The sequence below is a fragment of the Neoarius graeffei genome, chromosome 6 (genome assembly GCF_027579695.1).
Source record: "Neoarius graeffei isolate fNeoGra1 chromosome 6, fNeoGra1.pri, whole genome shotgun sequence".
NCBI lineage: Eukaryota > Metazoa > Chordata > Actinopteri > Siluriformes > Ariidae > Neoarius > Neoarius graeffei.
This window is the reverse complement of record NC_083574.1, coordinates 84,845,933-84,871,275: the sequence shown is the minus strand read 5'-3', so window position 1 is coordinate 84,871,275 and position 25,343 is coordinate 84,845,933. Positions and strand designations below refer to the sequence as shown.

Below are 25,343 nucleotides of genomic sequence, written 5' to 3'. Positions count from 1 at the left end.
AAAATGATCGTTTTTTTCTGATGTAAAAAAAAAATGAGAGCATGATAAATAATTTCAAAACTTTTCCCACCTTTAATGTGACCTATAACCTGTACAATTCAATCGAAAAACAATTGAATCTGTCAGGGGGAATAACAACAACAACAACAAAAAAAACGTACAATAAGCTGGTTGCATAAGTGTGCACACCCTTAAACTAATATTTTGTTGAAGCACCTTTTGATTTAATTCCAGCATTCAGTCTTTTTGGGTTCATGCCTGCCATCAATTAAAATGACTCTGATTAACCCCAAATAAATTTCAGACATTTACTCAGTTACATCCTCCAGCGAAAGCCAGGGTTCACAGAGAGCTTACAAAGCATCGAAGGGATCTCATTGCTGAAAGGTATCAGTCAGGAGAAGGGGGCAAAAACATTTCCACGCCATTAGATACACTACCGTTCAAAAGTTTGGGGTCACCCAGACAATTTTGTGTTTTCCATGAAAAGTCACACTTTTATTTACCACCATAAGTTGTAAAATGAATAGAAAATATAGTCAAGACATTTTTCTGGCCATTTTGAGCATTTAATCGACCCCACAAATGTGATGCTCCAGAAACTCAATCTGCTCAAAGGAAGGTCAGTTTTATAGCTTCTCTAAAGAGCTCAACTGTTTTCAGCTGTGCTAACATGATTGTACAAGGGTTTTCTAATCATCCATTAGCCTTCTGAGGCAATGAGCAAACACATTGTACCATTAGAACACTGGAGTGAGAGTTGCTGGAAATGGGCCTCTATACACCTATGGAGATATTGCACCAAAAACCAGACATTTGCAGCTAGAATAGTCATTTACCACATTAGCAATGTATAGAGTGCATTTCTGATTAGTTTAAAGTGATCTTCATTGAAAAGAACAGTGCTTTTCTTTCAAAAATAAGGACATTTCAAAGTGACCCCAAACTTTTGAATGGTAGTGTATACCATGGAGCACAGTGAAGACCGTCATCAAGAAGTGGAGAAAATATGGGACAACAGTGACATTACCGAGAACTGGACGTCCCTCCAAAATTGATGAAAAGACAAGATGAAAACTGGTCAGGGAGGCTGCCAAGAGGCCGACAGCAACACTGAAGGAGCTGCAGGGATTTCTGGCAAGTACTGGTTGCGTACTACATGTGACGACAATCTCCCGTATTCTCCATATGTCTGGACTATGAGGTAGGGTCATGCTCCGCCCCGGACTTCCACTCCGGAGATTACTTATCTCCCAGGTCAGTGCTAATCCGGATCTGGGACGGGAATTCCATCTTGCCTGCATTCACTTCCTGTTTTTTTCTGCTGTGTATAGTACAACCCCGATTCCAAAAAAGTTGGGACAAAGTACAAATTGTAAATAAAAACGGAATGCAATGATGTGGAAGTTTCAAAATTCCATATTTTATTCAGAATAGAACATAGATGACATATCAAATGTTTAAACTGAGAAAATGTATCATTTAAAGAGAAAAATTAGGTGATGTTAAATTTCATGACAACAACACATCTCAAAAAAGTTGGGACAAGGCCATGTTTACCACTGTGAGACATTCCCTTTTCTCTTTACAACAGTCTGTAAACGTCTGGGGACTGAGGAGACAAGTTGCTCAAGTTTAGGGATAGGAATGTTAACCCATTCTTGTCTAATGTAGGATTCTAGTTGCTCAGCTGTCTTAGGTCTTTTTTGTCGTATCTTCCGTTTTATGATGCGCCAAATGTTTTCTATGGGTGAAAGATCTGGACTGCAGATCGTCCCTGATTTCCATAAAGAACTTCAAATTTTGATTCGTCTGACCACAGAACAGTTTTCCACTTTGCCACAGTCCATTTTAAATGAGCCTTGGCCCAGAGAAGACGTCTGCGTTTCTGGATCATGTTTACATACAGCTTCTTCTTTGAACTATAGAGTTTTAGCTGGCAACCGCGGCTGGCACGGTGAATTGTGTTCACAGATAATGTTCTCTGGAAATATTCCTGAGCCCATTTTGTGATTTCCAATACAGAAGCATGCCTGTATGTGATGCAGTGCCGTCTAAGGGCCCGAAGATCATGGACACCCAGTATGGTTTTCCGGCCTTGACCCTTACGCACAGAGATTCTTCCAGATTCTCTGAATCTTTTGATGATATTATGCACTGTAGATGATGATATGTTCAAACTCTTTGCAATTTTACACTGTCGAACTCCTTTCTGATATTGCTCCACTATTTGTCGGCGCAGAATTAGGGGGATTGGTGATCCTCTTCCCATCTTTACTTCTGAGAGCCGCTGCCACTCCAAGATGCTCTTTTTATACCCAGTCATGTTAATGACCTATTGCCAATTGACCTAATGAGTTGCAATTTGGTCCTCCAGCTGTTCCTTTTTTGTACCTTTAACTTTTCCAGCCTCTTATTGCCCCTGTCCCAACTTTTTCGAGATGTGTTGCTGTCATGAAATTTCAAATGAGCCAATATTTGGCATGAAATTTCAAAATGTCTCACTTTCGACATTTGATATGTTGTCTGTGTTCTATTGTGAATACAATATCAGTTTTTGAGATTTGTAAATTATTGCATTCCGTTTTTATTTACAATTTGTACTTTGTCCCAACTTTTTTGGAATCGGGGTTGTATAAATGCAGTTCTCAGACAGGGACCTTGCCAAAATGTCTCGCTTGTTACTCTAGCCGTTTCTGTGCCTCTTATGCTTCTCATGGTTTTTCTCTCTAGCGTTTGTTCTTGTTCATGTTTTTTTGCACTAGCGTTTTTGTCCTTGCCTGCCTCGTTGTTTTGTCAAAGATTTTTGTCTCTTTGTACCTGGACTATTTTGCTATTTGTTTTTTCATCCTGTTTATTTACCTTTTTGCCATGCCCTTTTTCCTGGATTAAATCACCTTATTTATTGGATTACTGTCTGTGTTCTGCTTCTGGATCCTAATCTCGCACCTCATCTCGCCATCCTTAACAGGTAGGGTCAAAGAAAAACATCCAGGCCCGGCTAAAGTTTGCAAAATAAAAAAAAAAAAAAAAAAACATCAACTCTCCCAAAAGCATGTGGGAAAATGTGTTCTGGTCTGATGAAACTAAGGTTGAACTTTTTGGCCACCATTCCAAAAGGTATGTTTGGCTCAAAAACAACACTGCGCATCACCAAAAGAACCCCATACCCACGGTGAAGCATGGTGGTGGCAGCATCACATTTTGGGGTTGTTTTTCTTCAGCTGGAACAGGGGCTTTAGTCAAGGTGGAGGGAATTATGAACAGTTCTAAATACCAGTCAATTCTGGCCCAAAACCTTCAGGTGCCTGCTAGAAAGCTGAAGATTAAGAGGAATTTCATCTTTCAGCACAATAATGACCCCAAAAAAGTTTTGGAATGACCCAGCCAGAGCCCAGACCTAAATCCAATTGAAAATCTGTGGGGTGACCTGAAGAGGGCTGTGCACAAGAGACGCCCTCACAATCTGACAGATTTGGAGCACTTTTGCAAGGAAGAGTGGGCAAATATTGCCAAGTCTAGATGTGGCAGGCTGATAGACTCCGACCCAAAAAGACTGAATGCTGTAATTAAATCAAAAGACGCTTCAACAAAGTATTAGTTTAAGGGTGTGTACACTTATGCAACCAGCTTATTGTACGTTTTTTATTTTTTATGTTTTCCCCCCTAATAGATTTGTCTCCTCTCATCTCATTATCTGTAGCCGCTTTATCCTGTTCTACAGGGTCGCAGGCAAGCTGGAGCCTATCCCAGCTGACTACGGGCGAAAGGCGGGGTACACCCTGGACAAGTCGCCAGGTCATCACAGGGCTGACACATAGACACAGACAACCATTCACACTCACATTCACACCTACGGTCAATTTAGAGTCACCAGTTAACCTAACCTGCATGTCTTTGGACTGTGGGGGAAACCGGAGCACCCGGAGGAAACCCACGCGGACACGGGGAGAACATGCAAACTCCACACAGAAAGGCCCTTGCCGGCCACGGGGCTCGAACCCGGACCTTCTTGCTGTGAGGTGACAGTGCTAACCACTACACCACCGTGCCGCCGAACAGATTTGTTTGTTTTTCAAATAAATTGTACAGGCAGGGCCGCTGACAGCTTTGGCTGGGCCCGGGACAAAATGCTCTGAATGGGCCCCCCCCCCGGGCCAACCCACACACACACCCACCTCTCTTATCCCAGTCTCTCCTCACTCCAACCCTTAAATGACAGGTATTCAAAAAGGTATTCCTAAACTTGTGGATAGTCTACTATAATCACGCGATTGGGGTGCTCTTGAAGGAGCAGTGATGGATGGGGGATTTCGGGCAGGGCTGGGGGTGAACATAGTATACTGTGCGTGCGTACTGTCCAGTGTGAAAAGCAGAGAAGAACACACCGCTCGAGAAACGGCGGGATATGATTGCGGGCTAATGTGAATATTCTTAGCTTCAATCAGATATATGAAACACAATGTTATTAAGCCGTTGTGGTTATGAAATGATTCAATGCCCTGTGCGTTTGATATGGTGTTCAGTGTGACTTGCTCTCCCCTCGTTTGTAACATGAATTGCGTGCCGCGGTTGGGGTTACTTTAGGGGCTGGAAAAAGTTGGCTGTGTCTTACCTGGCTCAGCTGCCCCACTGCCTTTGCTAGTACCTGCTGCATCATCCGAATCTTTTTTAAAATATTTATGCAGTGAGCCCCTGAGTCTCTTGGTTTCTTCCTTTCTTTTTCTTTCTTTTCTCTTCTGTGCTCCTGACTTGTGCATGTTGGCAAATGGCACGCACGCTGATTGTTGAAGCGCTATGATCGAACGATGTCGTTTTTTTCCCCTTAATCAAAGAGTCAGACCAAACCATTTTTGCATTAGGGGTGGTAGGGGGTTCTTGACGCCTTTTTCAAAGACAATCAAGGCAAAAGATCTAGAAATCATTTATTGAATGCAAATATAGCACATTTCTCCCCCAAATCAACACATTTTGAAATTAAATAAAATAATTTAATCGCAACTTCATGAGAGCCCAGTTCTGCCCCCCCATTCCTGGGCCCGGGACAACATACCCGTTTGTCCCCCCCTGTCGGCGGGCCTGTGTACAGGTTATAGGTCACATTAAAGCTGGGAAAAGTTTTGAAATTATTTATCGTGGTCTCATTTTTTTACATCAGAAAAACCGATCATTTTAACGGGGTGTGTAGACTTTATATATCCACTGTACACTCACCGGCCACTTTATTAGGTACACCTGTCCAACTGCTCGTTAACACTTAATTTCTAATCAGCCAATCACATGGCGGCAACTCAGTGCATTTAGGCATGTAGACATGGTCAAGACAATCTCCTGCAGTTCAAACCGAGCATCAGTATGGGGAAGAAAGGTGATTTGAGTGACTTTGAACGTGGCATGGTTGTTGGTGCCAGAAGGGCTGGTCTGAGTATTTCAGAAACTGCTGATCTACTGGGATTTTCACGCACAACCATCTCTAGGGTTTACAGAGAATGGTCCGAAAAAGAAAAAATATCCAGTGAGCGGCAGTTCTGTGGGCGGAAATGCCTTGTTGATGCCAGAGGTCAGAGGAGAATGGCCAGACTGGTTCGAGCTGATAGAAAGGCAACAGTGACTCAAATAACCACCCGTTACAACCAAGGTAGGCAGAAGAGCATCTCTGAACGCACAGTATGTCGAACTTTGAGGCAGATGGGCTACAGCAGTAGAAGACCACGCCGGGTGCCACTCCTTTCAGCTAAGAACAGGAAACTGAGGCTACAATTTGCACAAGCTCATCGAAATTGGACAATAGAAGATTGGAAAAACGTTGCCTGGTCTGATGAGTCTCGATTTCTGCTGTGACATTCGAATGGTAGGGTCAGAATTTGGCGTCAACAACATGAAAGCATGGATCCATCCTGCCTTGTATCAACGGTTCAGGCTGGTGGTGGTGGTGTAATGGTGTGGGGAATATTTTCTTGGCACTCTTTGGGCCCCTTGGTACCAATTGAGCATCGTTGCAACGCCACAGCCTACCTGAGTATTGTTGCTGACCATGTCCATCCCTTTATGACCACAATGTACCCAACTTCTGATGGCTACTTTCAGCAGGATAATGCGCCATGTCATAAAGCTGGAATCATCTCAGACTGGTTTCTTGAACATGACAATGAGTTCACTGTACTCAAATGGCCTCCACAGTCACCAGATCTCAATCCAATAGAGCATCTTTGGGATGTGGTGGAACGGGAGATTCGCATCATGGATGTGCAGCCGACAAATCTGCGCCAACTGTGTGATGCCATCATGTCAATATGGACCAAACTCTCTGAGGAATGCTTCCAGCACCTTGTTGAATCTATGCCACGAAGAATTGAGGCAGTTCTGAAGGCAAAAGGGGGTCCAACCCATTACTAGCATGGTGTACCTAATAAAGTGGCCGGTGAGTGTATGTACACCTTTCTGTCTGATTTCATTTTTTTCTGTAACATTTAATTTTGTGCTGGAAAATGAATGAACGTTTGGACTCAAATGTTTTTGCACTGACTCAATAAAGTACAGTAGAAGTTATAAAATAGAAATCTATAACAAAGTTTGTACGAAAAAAAAATGGTGTGCCTAAGAGGTTTGCACAGTGCTGTCCTTAACACAAATATAAACAATAACCAACTGATACATGAAGTAAAAATCATGTGCTTCAGTAACTGATATGATTTGGACTTCTGAGAAGAAGAAATTAATCAAAATTAAGCTTCAATATTACTATCTGAGCTGTACAAATAAAATGCCTATATGCCAACTACCACGAGGTTATATCGCAGCTATCCAATAAATTAAAAATGATTAATAAAAAGTGACACTTTGTTTCCATCTATGTTGCTCAGCGTTTAGAGGATAAACCGTACAGTAGCCTGCGGTCTCATGGTTATGGGCTCAGAACTCATTTATGGACGGTTGAGGTGTAATCACAGAAATACTCAGTGCCATGGGAGCTCATCATCGCCCATAACCCACAGGAAGAATGCAACACTTTACGTTAAGGCTTCCTTAGCTAACATTATTTACTGCATTAAATAACAATAACAATTATTATACATACAGGACACTTTTTTGATGGAATAAAAACGTGTTCTATTCCCTTCTAGCGGGTTTCGTTCATTTGGTTTGATATCATGCAATATTGTTAGCATATTGCTTATCCTGCGTGTATTACGTCACTCTACCCACTGGAGAATGAGCGTTGAATATGGTTTACGATACTGCATGGTTGTCAAGACAACGTGATGTCACACGTCGGAGACGTAAAACTTCCATGCTAGTGAGGTAAGCGACTGTGACAATTTGTAAACGAACATGGCCGCCAAGTTTGCTTCGTGAAATACGGAAGATTTTGAGAATTTTGAAAAAGAAAGACGTGTTGAACACCCGAAAGGAATGTGTATGTATAATAATAATAATATCAGCTGAGGTGGCACGGTGGTGTAGTGGTTAGCGCTGTCGCCTCACAGCAAGAAGGTCCTGGGTTCGAGCCCCGGGGCCGGCGAGGGCCTTTCTGTGTGGAGTTTGCATGTTCTCCCCGTGTCCGCGTGGGTTTCCTCCGGGTGCTCTGGTTTCCCCCACAGTCCAAAGACATGCAGGTTGGGTTAACTGGTGACTCTAAATTGAGCGTAGGTGTGAATGTGAGTGTGAATGGTTGTCTGTGTCTATGTGTCAGCTCTGTGATGACCTGGCGACTTGTCCAGGGTGTACCCCGCCTTTCGCCCGTAGTCAGCTGGGATAGGCTCCAGCTTGCCTGCGACCCTGTAGGAGGATAAAGCGGCTAGAGATAATGAGATGAGATAATATCAGCTGTTTTTTTTCATGGTATATCAGATATATTCCATTCAGCTAGCACGAATGAGTTGAAGACGAGTTGGAATATAACTGATATACCACACAATGCCAGTCAACATTTAAATAATGTTCAACTTAGCATTCGTAGAACACTAGAAGGTTGCCTGGCATTGCCCGGGTTTTGCGAAATTCTGGGTTGCCCCCAGACTTCCATGTCAAATTTGGTGAAGATCCATCGAGAAATGGTGATGTTAACGCAAGACAAACAAAAACCCAAACATTCACCACCCAGGGGCCCACCGGGGAACCCTTGGAGCTCGTACATGAATTGTTTATATCTGCAAAATTCCGGGTCATCCCCGGACCTACTTGCCAAATTTGGTGAAAATCCGTCGAGAAATGGCAACGTTAACTCAAGACATACAAACAAACTTTGCCACTTATTATATACGGTAGATGAGTAACATTATCGGCGGCACGGTGGTGTAGTGGTTAGCGCTGTCGCCTCACAGCAAGAAGGTCCTGGGTTCGAGCCCCGGGGCCGGCGAGGGCCTTTCTGTGTGGAGATTGCATGTTCTCCCCCTGTCCGCGTGGGTTTCCTCCGGGTGATCCGGTTTCCCCCACAGTCCAAAGACATGCAGGTTAGGTTAACTGGTGACTCTAAATTGACCGTAGGTGTGAATGTGAGTGTGAATGGTTGTCTGTGTCTATGTGTTAGCCCTGTGATGACCTGGCGACTTGTCCAGGGTGTACCCCGCCTTTCGCCCATAGTCAGCTGGGATAGGCTCCAGCTTGCCTGCGACCCTGTAGAAGGATAAAGCGGCTACAGATAATGAGATGAGATGAGTAACATTATCAGTGAGGTAGCACTGTACTAACACTGCCTTCGGCTAACTCATAAAGTTTTACTACCGACTAGAAGAACCAAATGAAAAACGCACCTCAACTCGGAATTCCTACTTGGACATTTGGGACAAACATTTTAACTCCGAGTTCGCCAAGTGCTGTCTGATCAACATGGCTGCTCTCAGCCTCAGCAGTAAACTCAGCAGCACTTCTTATCGTGAAATGAATTATACTGTATATACAAACCCTTCCAAAAAAATATGGAATCGCTACTCTTAGAGGACGTTCATTCAGCTTTTTTACTTTGCAGCAAATAAACAAAATCACAGATAAGACATGAAACTATTTTTAACAGCTGGACATTCTGGCTTTGTCAAACATACCTCAACAGGGACGGATCGGGAGTGACGCAAGTGCATCAGTCAGAAATATATGTGCACCACTTGGCATTTGTCACGGGGCATTTGTTTACTTTACCGCTAGCTGGCTACACGGGTTATATCCACGCTCAACCAACAGAGTGATGGTCCAAGATCCGACCACCTGTGGTAAGCGGTGATGCTGACCTGACCGAATTACCTGTACTCTCACGATGCTTTGTATAGCATGACCTGAGACAAATCTAGGTCAAACCAATAAAATGCTCCAGAAAGAGGTCGAAATTTGTCATGAATAACGGGCCGAGCAGGGCGGCATGGTGGTGTAGTGGTTAGCGCTGTCGCTTCACAGCAAGAAGGTCCGGGTTCGAGCCCCGTGGCTGGCGAGGGCCTTTCTGTGCAGAGTTTGCATGTTCTCCCCGTGTCCGCGTGGGTTTCCTCCGGGTGCTCCGGTTTCCCCCACAGTCCAAAGACATGCAGGTTAGGTTAACTGGTGACTCTAAATTGACCGTAGGTGTGAATGTGAGTGTGAATGGGTGTCTGTGTCTATGTGTCAGCCCTGTGATGACCTGGCGACTTGTCCAGGGTGTACCCCACCTTTCGCCCGTAGTCAGCTGGGATAGGCTCCAGCTTGTCTGCGACCCTGTAGAAGGATGAAGAGGCTAGAGATAATGAGATAATGAGATGAACGGGCCGAGCCGCAGTCATAGCGGGTCGTGCCTGGGCTCTTTCGAAAGGTCTCAGGGTGAGGGAGGCGCTTGTAAAGTTTGGCAGGGCTATGACTTTTGGTGGCTGTGTTATGAATATTTAAATCCTGGCATGCGCACGTGGCTGGAGCCAGGGCTCATATTAAAGTTTTCGGTGAGCCGTGCTCGCACAGGGATTTGGGGGTGAATAGTGGGCCGAGCTGCGGTCGTAGCAGGCCGTGGCTGCCCCCTTTGGAAAGGGCTCGGCATGCTCTATGCCTCTGTGAAAATTTATAGCGATCTGGTAAGATTATTGAAAATATTTCCGCAAATGTGCATCTGTCAGATTCTTGGGCTGGATCTGTCCGTGCTCAAACAAACATTCAGTTAAATTAAAAATCACAATTCGGATTTTGTTGCTCCTCCTCTGGCTTTTATGACGGCTTGAATTCTTTGAGGCATGAACTTCACGACTGATGGAGAATATTGTTTTTCAATCAGGTTCCAACTTTCTTGAATAGCGGCTGACTGATCAGGGCTGGGTTTCTCAAAAGCATCGGAGCACAAAGATCATTGTTAAATGGTAGCGCGAGCATCACAATGAACGCTTTCTCTCCTAGTTAAGATGTTCTTAGCGTTAAGAGGCTTTTGGGAAACCCACCCCAGTTTTGCAGGTTGGAGCCTTGTCATGGACCTTTTTTTTTTTTTACTTTCAATTTCCACTATAAATTTTCAATGAGATTGAGATCTGGACTAGTTGCTGGCCGGGTCATTGATCCTTTCCATCATCACCAAACCTACTTTCTGTCAATGGAATGGGGGGGGAAGTCTCCAGAATGTCCATGTCCACTTGGGCACTGACTGTTGAAGTAAAGGTTGCCATCTCTCCTGGTCCTTTACCTGAGATTCGACCCCACATAATCAAGGATTGTTTTCTTCAGGCAGAAATCTGCGGTGTTTCATTGGAACGATACCAGACGAAAGTTCCAGCATCATCTCCTCGGCCAGTGCAGGTTCATGATTCATCACTGAACATCACTTCCATCCAATCATCTACAGTCCACGCCTGCTTCTCTTCAGCCCACTGGAGCCTTGTTTTCTTCCGGTGAGGTGTTAGTGATGGTGATTTGGCTTTTCTGTACGTAAATCCCATTTTCCTCAACAGTTTGGTCACAGATATTGACTCCTGTTTCTGTTTTATTTCTATTTTCAGGACATGTTGCTTTGAGTTTTCTGTCCTGATTCTCTGACGTGTATCTTCTGTAGTCTATACACGTTTTCCAGTTGATAGACAACTGACTGGGAAGAACCAGCATCTTTCGCCAGAGTCTGTGATGAATTTCCTTCTTGAAGGAGTTGTATTACTATAATCCTTTCCATTGTTTCAGCTGAACGCTCTCTTGATGGAGCCATGTGAACTTTCAATCAGCCAGGTCCAACATCTCGTTAAGGTCTGCAAGCGCTCGCTTTTAACTGCAGACTAATTTGCATGTTTAGACTTGTGCAGGTATTTGTTTTAGAAATGCAAATTACTAAAAGGTGAGGATCTTTCCTCTATTTGTTCAGGGAAAAAAAATATACGCCATTAATTACAACAATTTAAACGAATTTATAGACCCCTTCGCAGTAAACGTCATTCATACGTAAGCGGAAATTGCGTGCGCAGCCTGGACCCAAAAAAGACTCAGAAATGCCTAGTTGTTGTGTTGTCGGGTGTCAGAATCGTAGCAGTGACGGGGTTAAAATGTTCAGAATTCCAGCAGGATCTCACCCATTCCAAAAAAATATCGCCGACGTCTATGACTACAAGCCATCAAACGTGTAGACTGGGATGAAAGCACTATCAAAAATGCGCGGGTTTGCAGCGCCCACTTCATCACAGGTAAGATCAGGCTATTTATTAAATCTTTCGTTTTTATTCTTTCTAGTCTTCGTTTATTGATGTAGCAAAATACTTTGGTAACGTTTGTCTGATTAGCTGGGTCATAGTTACACAATGTAATGAATATCGTTAGCATGTTAACTTAGCTTTGCATGCAATTTTGTTTGTAGGAGAGGTCTCGCTTGACTCAAGCAGTCCAGATTTTGTGCCATCATTATTTGTGTATGCCGAAAATCACAATTTTAAAGCAAGGATGGAAAGGTAAAATTGTGTGCCCTCGCTCTAAATGCCAACTTACGTTGACTGCTCTAACCTAGCTCCCGCCCCGTTCAGTTTCATTTCTGCTCTCTGCCTCTCGCTTTTTACGCAGCTCTGATTTCTCTTAGCTGCACTCTTTACACTATCATTCCTTTCATGCCATCACCTCCTGCAAATTGCTGTTTAGTGTTGGGATTTGCTGTTGTAGCTAAAGCCACATTGCCATCACATCACTGGCATAATTTGATTAAAACAATTTCAGTGTAAAACACATTCTGTACATGCCCGCACATAACATAATCATATGCGTCTAAAGACTTGTAGGCACGAAGTTTTTCGTGGGTGTACACTGAAGTCTTGTCAATAAGGTACGAGTATATATCTGGCCATTGTATACCAGGGAACTTACTAACATCGTCCGTCCACTCTTTAATTAAATGCGGATCCGGTAGGCGATGTCCACTTGTTAGAGTTAACTTATTTATGTAGCATTCTCGATCTTGTAATGACAATTGTTTGGCATAATCTGACAGCTCATAATGCCGGTCTATGGGCAGCGCCATTGTTTCTGGGTCCAGGCTGCGCGCGCATCCTGGCAACGGTCGGTTTGTTTACAAACATGCGAAGGGGTCTATTTGGGGTGTGTTTTACAAAGCCAGAATGTTCAGCTGGTGAACAAAAATACTTTTGTGTCATAACTTTTTCTGATACAAAGTAAAAAAGCTGAATGAACATCCTCCAAGAGGAGCAATTCCATATTTCTTGCCAGAGTTTGTACACGTATTTGCTTTAGACCAAACAACATACCATACATGTCAACCCCTCACGGCTCTCACCTGTACTCCCTGGTAAAGAAATCCATAATTTCCATACCAAATCCATAGTAATATTTCATGCATAATAAAAATGTATCAGATCTTACCTAATATATGCACTGGTTTATTTCTGTACATCCATATGTACTCATCTCATCTCATTATCTGTAGCCGCTTTATCCTTCTACAGGGTCGCAGGCAAGCTGGAGCCTATCCCAGCTGACTACGGGCGAAAGGCGGGGTACACCCTGGACAAGTCGCCAGGTCATCACAGGGCTGACACATAGACACAGACAACCATTCACACTCACATTCACACCTACGCTCAATTTAGAGTCACCAGTTAACCTAACCTGCATGTCTTTGGACTGTGGGGGAAACCGGAGCACCCGGAGGAAACCCACGCGGACACGGGGAGAACATGCAAACTCCGCACAGAAAGGCCCTTGCCGGCCACGGGGCTCAAACCCAGACCTTCTTGCTGTGAGGCGACAGCGCTAACCACTACACCACCGTGCCGCCCTCCATATGTACTGTTAGCACTCAATTAAACAGTCGGCGTTTTCTTAACCCTATATCAGTTCAACAAAATTTAGTGTCTCTTCTCACATAATCCAGTAATTTGGGGTTCACTTGGCACATTGTTCAGCAACGTTCCTGATTGCTTTTGCGTGAAGAAATTAATTGACGGCTGTCTCTTTTCCTGGTTTGCATTCTTCACATGCATTTGAGATTTCATGTGTTCCCTCACGCCGTAAATTCCAGAGGCGAACACTTTCACGTCTCGACAACAAATTGTGCAGTTGACACACTCAGCACCCATTTTGGAAGCGATAATTATTCCATTGAATGTTTCTGTCCATTCGGGAAGAAAGAGACCTCCAGTTTTAGATGTTTTGAGTTTTTTCTTCAGTGGTGCCGACATCTTGACCTGTCTATTGTTACGCTACATGTGCTGTTATTTCCCGCTCGGTGTGCAGGAAAATCACAATTGCGCATGCTCAGACGTTCGGAATGGCTTGTTGGTACTAGCAGAAGTACCGGTTGAGTAATTCTAAATGTAGAAAACGGCGGCTCCCATGGGTTTTTGTATTTCATGACGATTTTTTTGATGGTAATAAATCAAAATAATTTTAAGGTGAAAATGTAGAAAAATCCGTAGTTGAATACCACTACGCCCGTACCATTTTTAAAATGCCAAAATCCGTAGGGAATACGGGAAATCCGTAGGGGTTGACATGTAGGACATACCGACGTGTTACATCTAAAACAATGATGATAAAGTTTTGAAAATGGAATTATTCTATCTACATTCACTGGATATGAGCTAGCCTGGGAAATCCCATGCTGCTTTGCACAATCGTTCCGATCTGAAAAGACAGCATGGAAACTATGGTCTGAAGGCTCGCCTGAGTTAGGGAGCCAATCAGAGAGTGGGGAGGGGTGGAAAGACGGTGACGCGTACTACTCGACAAACGGAAGCTTGTAGTTTATTTGGGACTGTTTACGGATCACATTTAACATGGCGGCGAGCGATACGAACCAAACCAGCTTCTCTCATATTTGTCTTGCACAAACGGCAGTAATCGTTCGGTGCCATTGTTTTCCTATTTTTGTTTTGCCTTCTCTTTCTCTTTCCTTCTTCTCTTCGCCCCTCTAACTACGTCACCGGGTACAACTGCCATGATTGGCCATGGGCTACGTATACGCCAAATGATAGACATTCGCAACGTCCAATAAACAGCCGTTGACAATCGTAAACCACACCTCCCCTACGGGAAATTCAATAGGCGGATTCCAGACCATATTTCACTTGTGATATGGTCTGGTGTTAACCAGACTAGATATGAGCAATCATACTCTCGGATTGGCTACTCTACTACTAGGATATCGGCTCATATACCGTGAGTAGAGAAAAACAAAATGGCGGAGCGTGTTGCTGAACCAACTGAGGATGAAATAAAAACTCTACTCGAAAACAAAACCCTCAAAAATACAACAAAAAAAAGCAACAACATATGGAAAGAAAGTATCTGATGGTAAGAACGTGTCTGTTTTTTTATGTTTCAAGAATTATCATCACATTTTTCACAAATCGTTCCTGTCATTTCGCCGGTTTGTTTACGCTCTAAGCGGAAATGATTTTGTCGGACGTTTTGTATAAAGTTTTTATTTATCGAATTTGCTAAAAATAAAAATGCTCGGTTTCTCAAAATCCAGTGAATGTGGATAGAATAAAACAGTTATTCCACTCAATCTTGTCACATGGATTATAGACAACTCGGACCTACGCACCTCGTCAGCTATCGGCTCATGTACGACTCGATTTTGTGGAACAACTGTTAAATCTAAACGGCCTTTCGATTTCAGAAAATCGGTGAAATTTAGTTCCCTCTGAAATGTGGTCATTGTGATATATGTTTATTTCTGTAATATCTCACAAAATATTAGGCCATTCTGTTCTGTGGCTGGGAAGTCATTTAATTTGAGGGGATTAAAGCAAATAACGTGTATGAAATCGCTCGCTTCGTGCAGTCAAGCAGACAGAGGAAGTCCGCGTGCGCGCGCGCAGGTTTACCTTTGGGCGTGCACTGACAGTTCCATCGTTCTGTCACTAAACGAACAGCTGATCACACCGAGGTGCTCGCTGACCGCCGATATTTATTAGTTTGGTCCTGCGTTTCCTTTCCTTCATATATAACATAACATCTTTTCTTGTTGTTTTTCCGTTACTGTAGTCGGTCTTTCACGTTTCATTCGCACACTCACGTCCTCCATTTTTCTTTCTGGTTTCAAATTTGTATCCCATGATGCTTTGTGCGAACGGGGAAAGCCCGCCACGTGATGCATGATGTAGTATCTTGAATTAGGTCATGGTGAAGCAGGAAAAAATAGCGGAGAATTTCGGGCCATGTGGCCCTAAATTCATTAATTGCTCTATTTAAAATAAACGAATAAAATTAGAAGTCTGTGATTCGAATTCAGTAGGTTTCGGTCCACTAAACAAAAATAATTAGGTGTCGGGGAAAATTCCTTTTATGACCTACACTTGAAAAATCTGAAAGGCAGTCTAGCTTTAAATAGAAAACAGATTATCAGGATGATTGGAAATAGACACGTTACATGTGAACATGTGAGGTACAACTTCTCTACCTAGTGGCATTTGGCTTATAAATTCTACACACGAACACTTAAAGAAACAAGGTGTTACTTACATTGTACCAGCTCTGACTTTTCTGTGAAAGAGACAAGAAGAAAAACAAAGTGTGAGTGACGCAGCTGCTATAAAAGTGCACACACACACACACACACACACACACGGTGTAAAGGTCTGCACTTTAAACAGACAAGCTTGATTTTTTTCTACCTTTCTTCATACTCGCTCAGTTCTCTCACTTTCTCCTCTCTCTCTCTCTCTCTCTCTCTCTCTCACACACACACACACACACACACACAGAAGTGGTGTCACTAGAGGGCGCCATAACATCAGCACGAAATGAAAAGAAAGGGTTGATATCTGCTGAGTAAGACACAGCATACTGACGGCTTCCACCAGCATTTTAAACATGGAACTAAAACACAACCAGTGGAAACACACAAGTGGACATTTTATATCTTAAGCAAGGAATAAAAACATCCAAAGACATGTTAAAGGAAAATAATCAGACAGGGTGGTGTGATGTGGCTCGACACAAAGCGGACGGAGCTCCTTTCATCACCCTGAGGATGAATATTTTCCTCCAGCAGCATGCTCCAACGAGTTTTATTACACACACACACACACACACACACACACACACACAGAGATAGATAGATAGATTTTTAATTTCAGAAAGGTCGGTCATTTTTTTTTTTTTTTAAATCAGTTTATAGTTTCGTATAATGTTGTGGAATGTTCATGAAACATGTTAGACGTTATCTCAGCTGTAATCAGTTGTCCCCCCACCAGTGTCTCTTTCTTCTCTCCAAGAGAAGAAATGCAGCGAATCATGTGATTGAGAAATTTGCAAAGCACAACGTTCCCCCGCATAAAGAGCACAAAGGGCTGACAGTGGAGACGACTCCTGTAAATCTTAAATAGGGGAAATAAATTATCTTAAACATGGAAATAAATGGGAGGAGGAGATGAGAAAGACGTAGCATGACGAAGAGGTGAGAATGAGGAGAATAAGGTGAGGAGATGAGGAGAATAAGGAGATGAGAACGAGGAGACTGAAAAGATAAGGCAGAATGAGGAGATAAGGAAAATGAAAAGATGAAGAGAATGAGGAACTGAAGAAAATGAGAAGACGAGGAAAGCTCTCCCTATCTCCTCATCTGGGCAGTGGTGGCTCAATGGCTATGGCTCTGGATTACTCATCAGAAGGTTGGGGGTTCAAGCTCCAGCACTACCAAAGTGACACTGTTGGGCTCTTGAGCAAGGCCCTTAACCCTCTCTGCTCCAGATGTGCTGTATCATATGTAAAGAAAAGAATTTCACTGGAATGTAATGTACGGTTAAGCCCGAAAGTCTGCACACCCTTTTCACCTTCTCCACATTTTATTACATTACAGACTTATTCTACAATAGATTGAGTTCATTTTTTGTCACAAGATAGCCCATAATGACAAAGTGAAAACAGGTTTTTAGACATTTGTGCTAATTTATTAAACATCAAAATGTAAAATATCATATGGACAAGTGTGCACACCCTTTCATATGACACCCAAAAGTGAGCTGAGGTGCATTTTGTTTCCACTGATACTGCTTGAGATGATTCTACAACTTCACTGGAGTCCACCTGTGGTAAATTCAATTGATTGGGCATGATTAGGGATTACCAACACCCACCTATATAAGGTCCCACAGGTGACAGTGCATGTCAGAGCAAACTCCAAGCCATGGGGTCAAAGGAATTATCTGCAGACCTCAGAAACAGGATTGTGTCAAGACATAGGTCTGGAGAACGGTACAGAAAAATTGCTGCAGTTTTACAGGTACCAAAGAGCACAGCGGCCACCATCATTCATAAATTGAAGAAGTTTGGAAGCACCAACAATCTTCCTAGACCTGGCCAAATTGAGCGATTGGGGAAGATGGGCCTTGGCCAGGGAGGTGAGCAGGAACCCGAGGGTCACTCTGACAGAGCTCCAGTGTATCCTTGTGGAGATGGGAGAACCTTTCAGGAGATCAACCATCCAGGCAGCACTCCACAAATCAGGCCTTTATGGTAGAGTGGCCAGATGGAACCCACTCCTGAGTAAAAGGCACATGACAGCCCGCTTGGAGTTTGCCAAAAGTCACCTAGAGGACTCTCAAACCATGAGAAACAAGATTCTCTGGTCTGATGAAACCAAATTGAACGTTTTGGCCTGAATACCAAACCTCACGTCTGGAGGAAACCAGGCACCGCTCATCACCTGGCTAATGCCATCCCTACAGTGAAACATGGCGGTGGCAGCATCATGATGTGGGGGTGTTTTTCAGCAGCGGGAACGGGGCGACTAGTCCTGATAGAGGGAAAGATGAATGCAGCTAAGTACACCAAGATCCTTGAAGAAAACCTGCTCCAGGGCGCTCTGGACTTCAGACTGGGGCGAAGGTTTACCTTTCAACATGACAACGACCCAAAGCACACAGCCAAGAGTACAAAGGAGTGGTTTTGGAGAAAGTCTGTGAATGTCCTTGAATGGCCCAGCCAGAGCCCAGACCTGAATCCAGTTGAACATCTGTGGAAGGAGCTGAAAATGGCTGTGTACCAATGCTCCCCATCCAACCTGACTGCGCTTGCAAGGATATGCCAAGAGGAATGGGCAAAAATGTCCAGAAACAAGTGTGCCAGGCTCATAGCTTCTTTCCCAAGATGTCTTGAAGCTGTAATTGCTGCCAAAGGGGCATCAACCAAGTATTAGGCTAAGGGTGTGTACAGATATGTAACCCCTAAATGACCTATTTTTGTCAGTAAAATAAAATTGCATGTTTTCTAAAAACCTGTTTTCACTTCGTAATTATTAGTGATTGTGTGTAGATCTTTGAGGCAAAAAAAAAAATGAACTCAATCTATTGTAGAATAAGTCTGTAACGTAATAAAATGTGGGGAAGGTGAAAGGGGTGTGCAGACTTTCCGGCTTGACTGTGTATGTGACACATAAAGGCTTCTTATTAAACTGAGGATACTGAGGAGTCTTGATGTGAAAATAGTTATTCGTAAGGTTTGTTTAATAAGACAGAACCCTTGCAGAGTAATCTGGAGGAAAGCTTAAAAGGTACGAGAGAGAGGGAGGGAGAGCTTTTCCATGAACATGGTGCCAGCGTAGTGCATATTCAGTGATCCTCAGTGACCATAATCTGGTTTGAGCACCAAAACACTACTTGTCTGGAACCAAGTGATATCAAGGGCTTGGGAGAAGTGTCATTAAGTTGCCATGATAACAAATTGATTTTCATTACAGCCACTAAAATAGTGTAGATAACTGAAACTAAAAGTACTAATAAAAGTAAAATTCATACAAAAAGTGTAAATGTGTAATTTCTCACGCTAGTGCTAAAGCTTGACACTGAATGATAAAATACTCGTGTACTGTCAAAGCCAGAAAGGAAACTTCCGAAATTTGTGAGCTCCTGATTAGAGTACTGGAGCCCAGTGTAAACTCTCACTGTGTAATGGTTTTAAAGTGGTGGAACCGTGGGCTGGTTTCCTCTGGCAGGACATCTGGCACCGTGTTGGTGGAAATGTGATGACAGAGAGAGAGGGAGAGAGAGAGAGGATGAGAGTGACACTGAGAGAGAGAGAGGATGAGAGAGAGAGAGAGAGAGAGGATGAGAGTGACACAGAGAGAGGATGACAGAGAGAGCGAGGATGAGAGAGAGGATGAGAGAGAGAGGATGAGAGAGGATGAGAGAGAGACAGAGAGAGAGGATGAGAGACAGAGAGAGAGGATGAGAGTGACAGAGAGAGGATGAGAGAGAGAGAGACAGGGAGAGGGGATGAGAGAGAGACAGAGAGAGGATGAGAGAGAGACAGAGAGAGAGGATGAGACAGAGAGGATGAGAGACAGAGAGAGAGAGAGAGGATGAGTGAGAGAGAGGATGAGAGACAGAGAGGATGAGAGACAGAGAGAGAGGATGAGAGACAGAGAGAGAGGATGAGAGACAGAGAGAGAGGATGAGAGACAGAGAGAGAGGATGAGAGACAGAGGATGAGAGACAGAGAGAAAGGAAGAGAGAGACAGAGAGAGAGGATGAGAGAGAGACAGAGAGAGGATGAGAGAGACAGAGAGAGAGGATGAGAGAGACAGAGAGAGAGGATGATAGAGAGACAGAGAGGATGAGAGACAGAGAGGATGAGAGACCGAGAGAGAGGATGAGAGACTGAGAGGGAGAGAAAGAGAGGATGAGAGAGACAGAGACAGAGAGAGAGAGAGGATGAGAGAGACAGAGACAGAGAGAGAGGATGAGAGAGACAGAGAGAGGATGTGAGAGAGAGACAGAGAGAGAGGATGAGAGAGACAGAGACAGAGAGAGAGAGGATGTGAGAGACAGAGAGAGAGAGGATGAGAGAGACAGAGAGAGAGGATGAGAGAGACAGAGAGAGGATGATAGAGAGAGAGACAGGATGAGAGACAGAGAGAGAGGATGAGAGACTGAGAGGGAGAGGGAGAGAGAGAGGATGAGAGAGACAGAGACAGAGAGAGAGGATGAGAGAGACAGAGACAGAGAGAGAGGATGAGAGAGACAGAGAGAGAGGATGAGAGAGACAGAGAGAGAGAGGATGAGAGAGACAGAGAGAGAGGATGAGAGAGACAGAGAGAGAGGATGAGAGAGACAGAGAGAGGATGTGAGAGAGAGACAGAGAGAGAGGATGAGAGAGACAGAGACAGAGAGAGAGGATGAGAGAGACAGAGAGAGAGAGGATGAGAGAGACAGAGAGAGGATGTGAGAGAGACAGAGAGAGAGGATGAGAGAGACAGAGACAGAGAGAGAGAGGATGAGAGAGACAGAGACAGAGAGAGAGGATGAGAGAGACAGAGAGAGAGAGGATGAGAGAGACAGAGAGAGGATGTGAGAGAGAGACAGAGAGAGAGGATGAGAGAGACAGAGACAGAGAGAGAGGATGAGAGAGATAGAGACAGAGAGAGAGAGGATGAGAGAGACAGAGAGAGGATGTGAGAGACAGAGACAGAGAGAGAGGATGAGAGAGACAGAGAGAGAGAGGATGAGAGAGACAGAGAGAGAGAGGATGAGAGAGACAGAGAGAGAGAGGATGAGAGAGACAGAGAGAGAGAGAGGATGAGAGAGACAGAGAGAGAGAGGATGAGAGAGAGAGAGAGAGAGAGAGAGAGGATGAGAGAGACAGAGAGAGGATGAGAGAGACAGAGAGAGGATGTGAGAGAGAGACAGAGACAGAGGATGAGAGAGACAGAGACAGAGAGAGAGGATGAGAGAGACAGAGAGAGAGAGGATGAGAGAGACAGAGAGAGAGGATGAGAGAGACAGAGAGAGAGAGGATGAGAGAGACAGAGAGAGAGAGGATGAGAGAGACAGAGAGAGGATGTGAGAGAGAGACAGAGACAGAGGATGAGAGAGAGAGACAGATACAGAGGATGAGAGAGACAGAGACAGAGAGAGAGGATGAGAGAGACAGAGAGAGAGGATGAGAGAGACAGAGAGAGGATGTGAGAGAGAGACAGAGACAGAGGATGAGAGAGACAGAGACAGAGAGAGAGGATGTGAGAGAGAAAGAGACAGGGAGGATGAGAGAGAGAGAGAGAGAGAGAGAGAGAGAGGGGAAGCAGGCCTGCTGATGGATGCAGAGAAAGATGATACGAGCGTGCATATGTTTATGAAAGATGCACAGGAGGACAGAGACACACTGACGGAGACAACGACTGGGAAGGAAGTTATACTGGTGTTCAGGAAGGGGACTATAGAGCTGAACAGTGACGGTGCACTTTTTCAACTGTTTCCAGTTCATTTTCTCAACACTGTTGACAGAATATACTTAAATAAATAAATAAATAAATAAATAAATAAAGCTAAAAACAAACCAAATTTTGAGATCCATCAATCCCTTAGAACCAATATTTCTAAATAAAAAAAAGTAAGGACACAAGACTGTGGACTTATTATCTTTTATGGGACTTGCGCAGTAGTGATGTAACCGAATATGAATACATTATTCAGCATGAACAGATAATGTTTTCTAAACAGGTCCAAATATAGATACAAATAGACGGTGGATTTTTTTTTTTTTTTTGTCTTTTAACCCTCAAGTGACCGAGTGGGGTCATTTATGACCCCGGAGATATAATTTTGTGTGCAGTTTTTATACATTTGATCCGAAAAAATATTTCCTTCCATGAATTTGTCAGTTAACTCGTCCTACAACTGTTCAGGTTTTTGCAGGGATCGGCTGAATGGTGTGGCAAGAGTAATGAAAAATTGTGCAGGGTCATTTATGACCCCGGAAAGAAGCATAGGATTTCTTGCAGTAATTCCTTATAAAATGTTGTTTTTACCAAATATTTATCTGTATGTTGTAGTTTTGTTGCAGTGAACCACGGCAAGGAGACCAAGAATAGCTTGATTTACAGCTGCAGAAGCATTGAGACAGATACTCGAGGCCCAAAGTGATGATGAAAATAGCTCAATTGATGGAGATGATTAATTTTAGTATTAGCGTATCCGCTAGAAATAGCATGTTAGCTCGTATTAGCATATTAGTTAGTCACTAGTTTTGATGTTACAAAGATCCCATCAACACTGCAATGGATGTTTTTGCTCGGACTTTTTTCATGATACATTTTCAGTCAGTGGTGTTGAATTAAGTAAATATTCCAGTTAGACATAAAGACTCTAGATTACGTTATATTCTTCTTATGCTGTGTCTCTTTACCTTCTTTCTGCATTAAAATTTGTTGTAATACCTTTCTACATTTATATATTTTTATAGTATCTGTCTTGAACACAGGAAGTGGTACCGGTATATGTATGTAAAAGCAAGAGAAAATAACTAGGTATACAGATTCATGTACTGAATATAGCGGGGTCATAAATGACCCCACCCGGTCATATTAGTCGCTAAAATAGCTTGGTCGCTTGAAGATTAAAAGCTTGCCAGAAAGATGCAAATGGCATCTGGTTGAGACTGGTGTGTATCAAGACTGGGATCCTTCAGGATGCAAGAAAAACGCAAGCAGTCAGATATGAACTGCACAGAAAAAATAAAGTCCGTGTTCATTAACACGGCTGCATGGCGTTGTGCAAAGTGTTTCATTCATCCTTAGTTAATGCCTGGTCAGGGTTGTGATAGTTTAAATTAGGCTACTAGTTTGTTTATACAGTACTTCAGGTAATAGAACCAACAAGCTCGAAATGAACTCAGACAGTGCAGACTTCCGCCAAGGACAATAGTTGGCGCTTCTACGATACGCAAATTTGCAGCTTTATATGAATGACTTCATAAGTCTGGATATATTTCCAAAAATATTAGAATTATGTGCCAACATTGGAGTGCTCTCGCCTGAGGAGTAGTGCTTCAAAACGGAGCTACAAGTGGTAGGGGTTGAAATATCTACCCAGGACACAACTTATGTCATCTGCAGCCAACAATGGCACATACGTAATACACCAGTGAGTGATGAGGTATTCCCATTCTGGTGCTGCTGGATCATTTTTCAAGCTTCATACATGGAACATGGAAACAAGACCGTCAATGACGGCGTAGCTCACTCGGACCCCATCTAGTCCAGAAGGAATGCTCTAAAGTGGGCCACCATGTGCAATAAATGTTGCAAGATATATACACTATATACAAGCTATATATATATATAGAAGCTATATCCACCCTAGGAATACCGACCTATTTGCCAGAAAGAATCCAAAACGACGAGGAATTGACCGAGAAGAAGCGATTTTTGTTGAACTGCTCATTAAGGCTTGATTAGTCCATAACTTCATTAATAACTGTATTGAAGCAAATCTGGGGAGAAGTTACACTACCGTTCAAAAGTTTGGGGTCACCCAGACAATTTTGTGTTTTCCATGAAAAGTCACACTTTTATTTACCACCATAAGTTGTAAAATGAATAGAAAATATAGTCAAGACATTTTTCTGGCCATTTTGAGCATTTAATCGACCCCACAAATGTGATGCTCCAGAAACTCAATCTGCTCAAAGGAAGGTCAGTTTTATAGCTTCTCTAAAGAGCTCAACTGTTTTCAGCTGTGCTAACATGATTGTACAAGGGTTTTCTAATCATCCATTAGCCTTCTGAGGCAATGAGCAAACACATTGTACCATTAGAACACTGGAGTGAGAGTTGCTGGAAATGGGCCTCTATACACCTATGGAGATATTGCACCAAAAACCAGACATTTGCAGCTAGAATAGTCATTTACCACATTAGCAATGTATAGAGTGGATTTCTGATTAGTTTAAAGTGATCTTCATTGAAAAGAACAGTGCTTTTCTTTCAAAAATAAGGACATTTCAAAGTGACCCCAAACTTTTGAACGGTAGTGTATATGCACCCTAGGTACCCCTACCTTCATGCCAGAAAGAATCAAAATCGGTGAAAAATTGAGGGAGAAGAAGCGATGTGTGTGGAAACTGCTCATTAGGGCTTAATTACTCCATATGTTCATTATTAATTGCAATTATGCAAATTTGTGTAGAAGCCACATGCACCCCAGGCAGACCTACCATCCTGCCAAAAAGAATAAAAATCGGTGAAGAACCGAGACAGAGAAGAAGCGATTTTCGTGAAACGTGGACAACTCCAGATGGACAACACATGATGGCATAAACTCATCACCTGTCACCCGGATGAGCTAATAAATAACCGTAATGTCACTCACAAGTCATCGTTTACACAAAGTTCTACCGGAATCGTGAATATTGAATTTTCTGAAATGCTCGTTATAACATATTCCTTTGCATCTCCATTAAACTAAGACATACCAAGATACAGTATTTTAAAGTGTTTGCATGATTATTTGCAAAGATATCCTATCCTCATGGGCTTCTTTCACTGCACTGGTAGCCATGTTGCATGTTACACTACTTCAGTTCGCAAAGCATTCTGGGAATTTTCTTCTACCAGAAAGTTTGGAGTTTGGGCAGCACAGTGGGGCAGTGGTTAGTGCTGTCGCCTCACAGCAAAAAAGTTCCGGGTTTGAACCTTATAGCCGACGGGGGCCTTTCTATGTGGAGTTGCATGCTCTCCCCGTGTCTGCATGGGTTTTCTGTGGGTGTTCCAGTTTCCCCAAAGATGTATAGATTAGGTAAAAATACCCAGCCAATGCGGTTGCACAAGCCAGTGCAGACTTAGTGCCAGTCCCAAGCCCGGACAAATTGGGGACGGTTGCGTCAGCAAGGGCATCCGGTGTAAAAACCTATGCCAGATCACACATGTGGATGCAGATGATCTGCTGTGGTGACCCTTAATGGGAACAGTCGAAAGAAGAAGATGATTCTGTTTGGAGTCCGCATCTGAAAACTACGGTATCTGTTCGGAAGGCTAGATGACCACTGAGCCCGAGGGCTAAGTGGTAGGGCTAAGGAAGGAATTATGATTGAACCATCATATTTCTACATTGGGGTGGCATGGTGGTGTAGTGGTTAGCACTGTTGCCTCACAGCAAGAAGGTCCTGGGTTCAAGCCCAGCGGCTGAAGGAGGCCTTTC

At 43.4% G+C, this 25,343-nt stretch overlaps 1 protein-coding gene across 3 annotated transcripts in view; it reads right to left on the bottom strand.

Annotated features, from left to right (window-relative positions):
- Positions 1–25,343, bottom strand: part of LOC132888118 (protein Aster-B-like) — a 236,361-nt gene that overhangs the window by 53,764 nt on the left and 157,254 nt on the right. For all 3 annotated transcript variants that reach the window (XM_060924122.1, XM_060924119.1, XM_060924120.1), the window contains exon 3: positions 15,892–15,912. In XM_060924122.1, the coding sequence (XP_060780105.1) occupies positions 15,892–15,912 (21 nt within the window). The remainder of the gene's footprint in view (positions 1–15,891; positions 15,913–25,343) is intronic.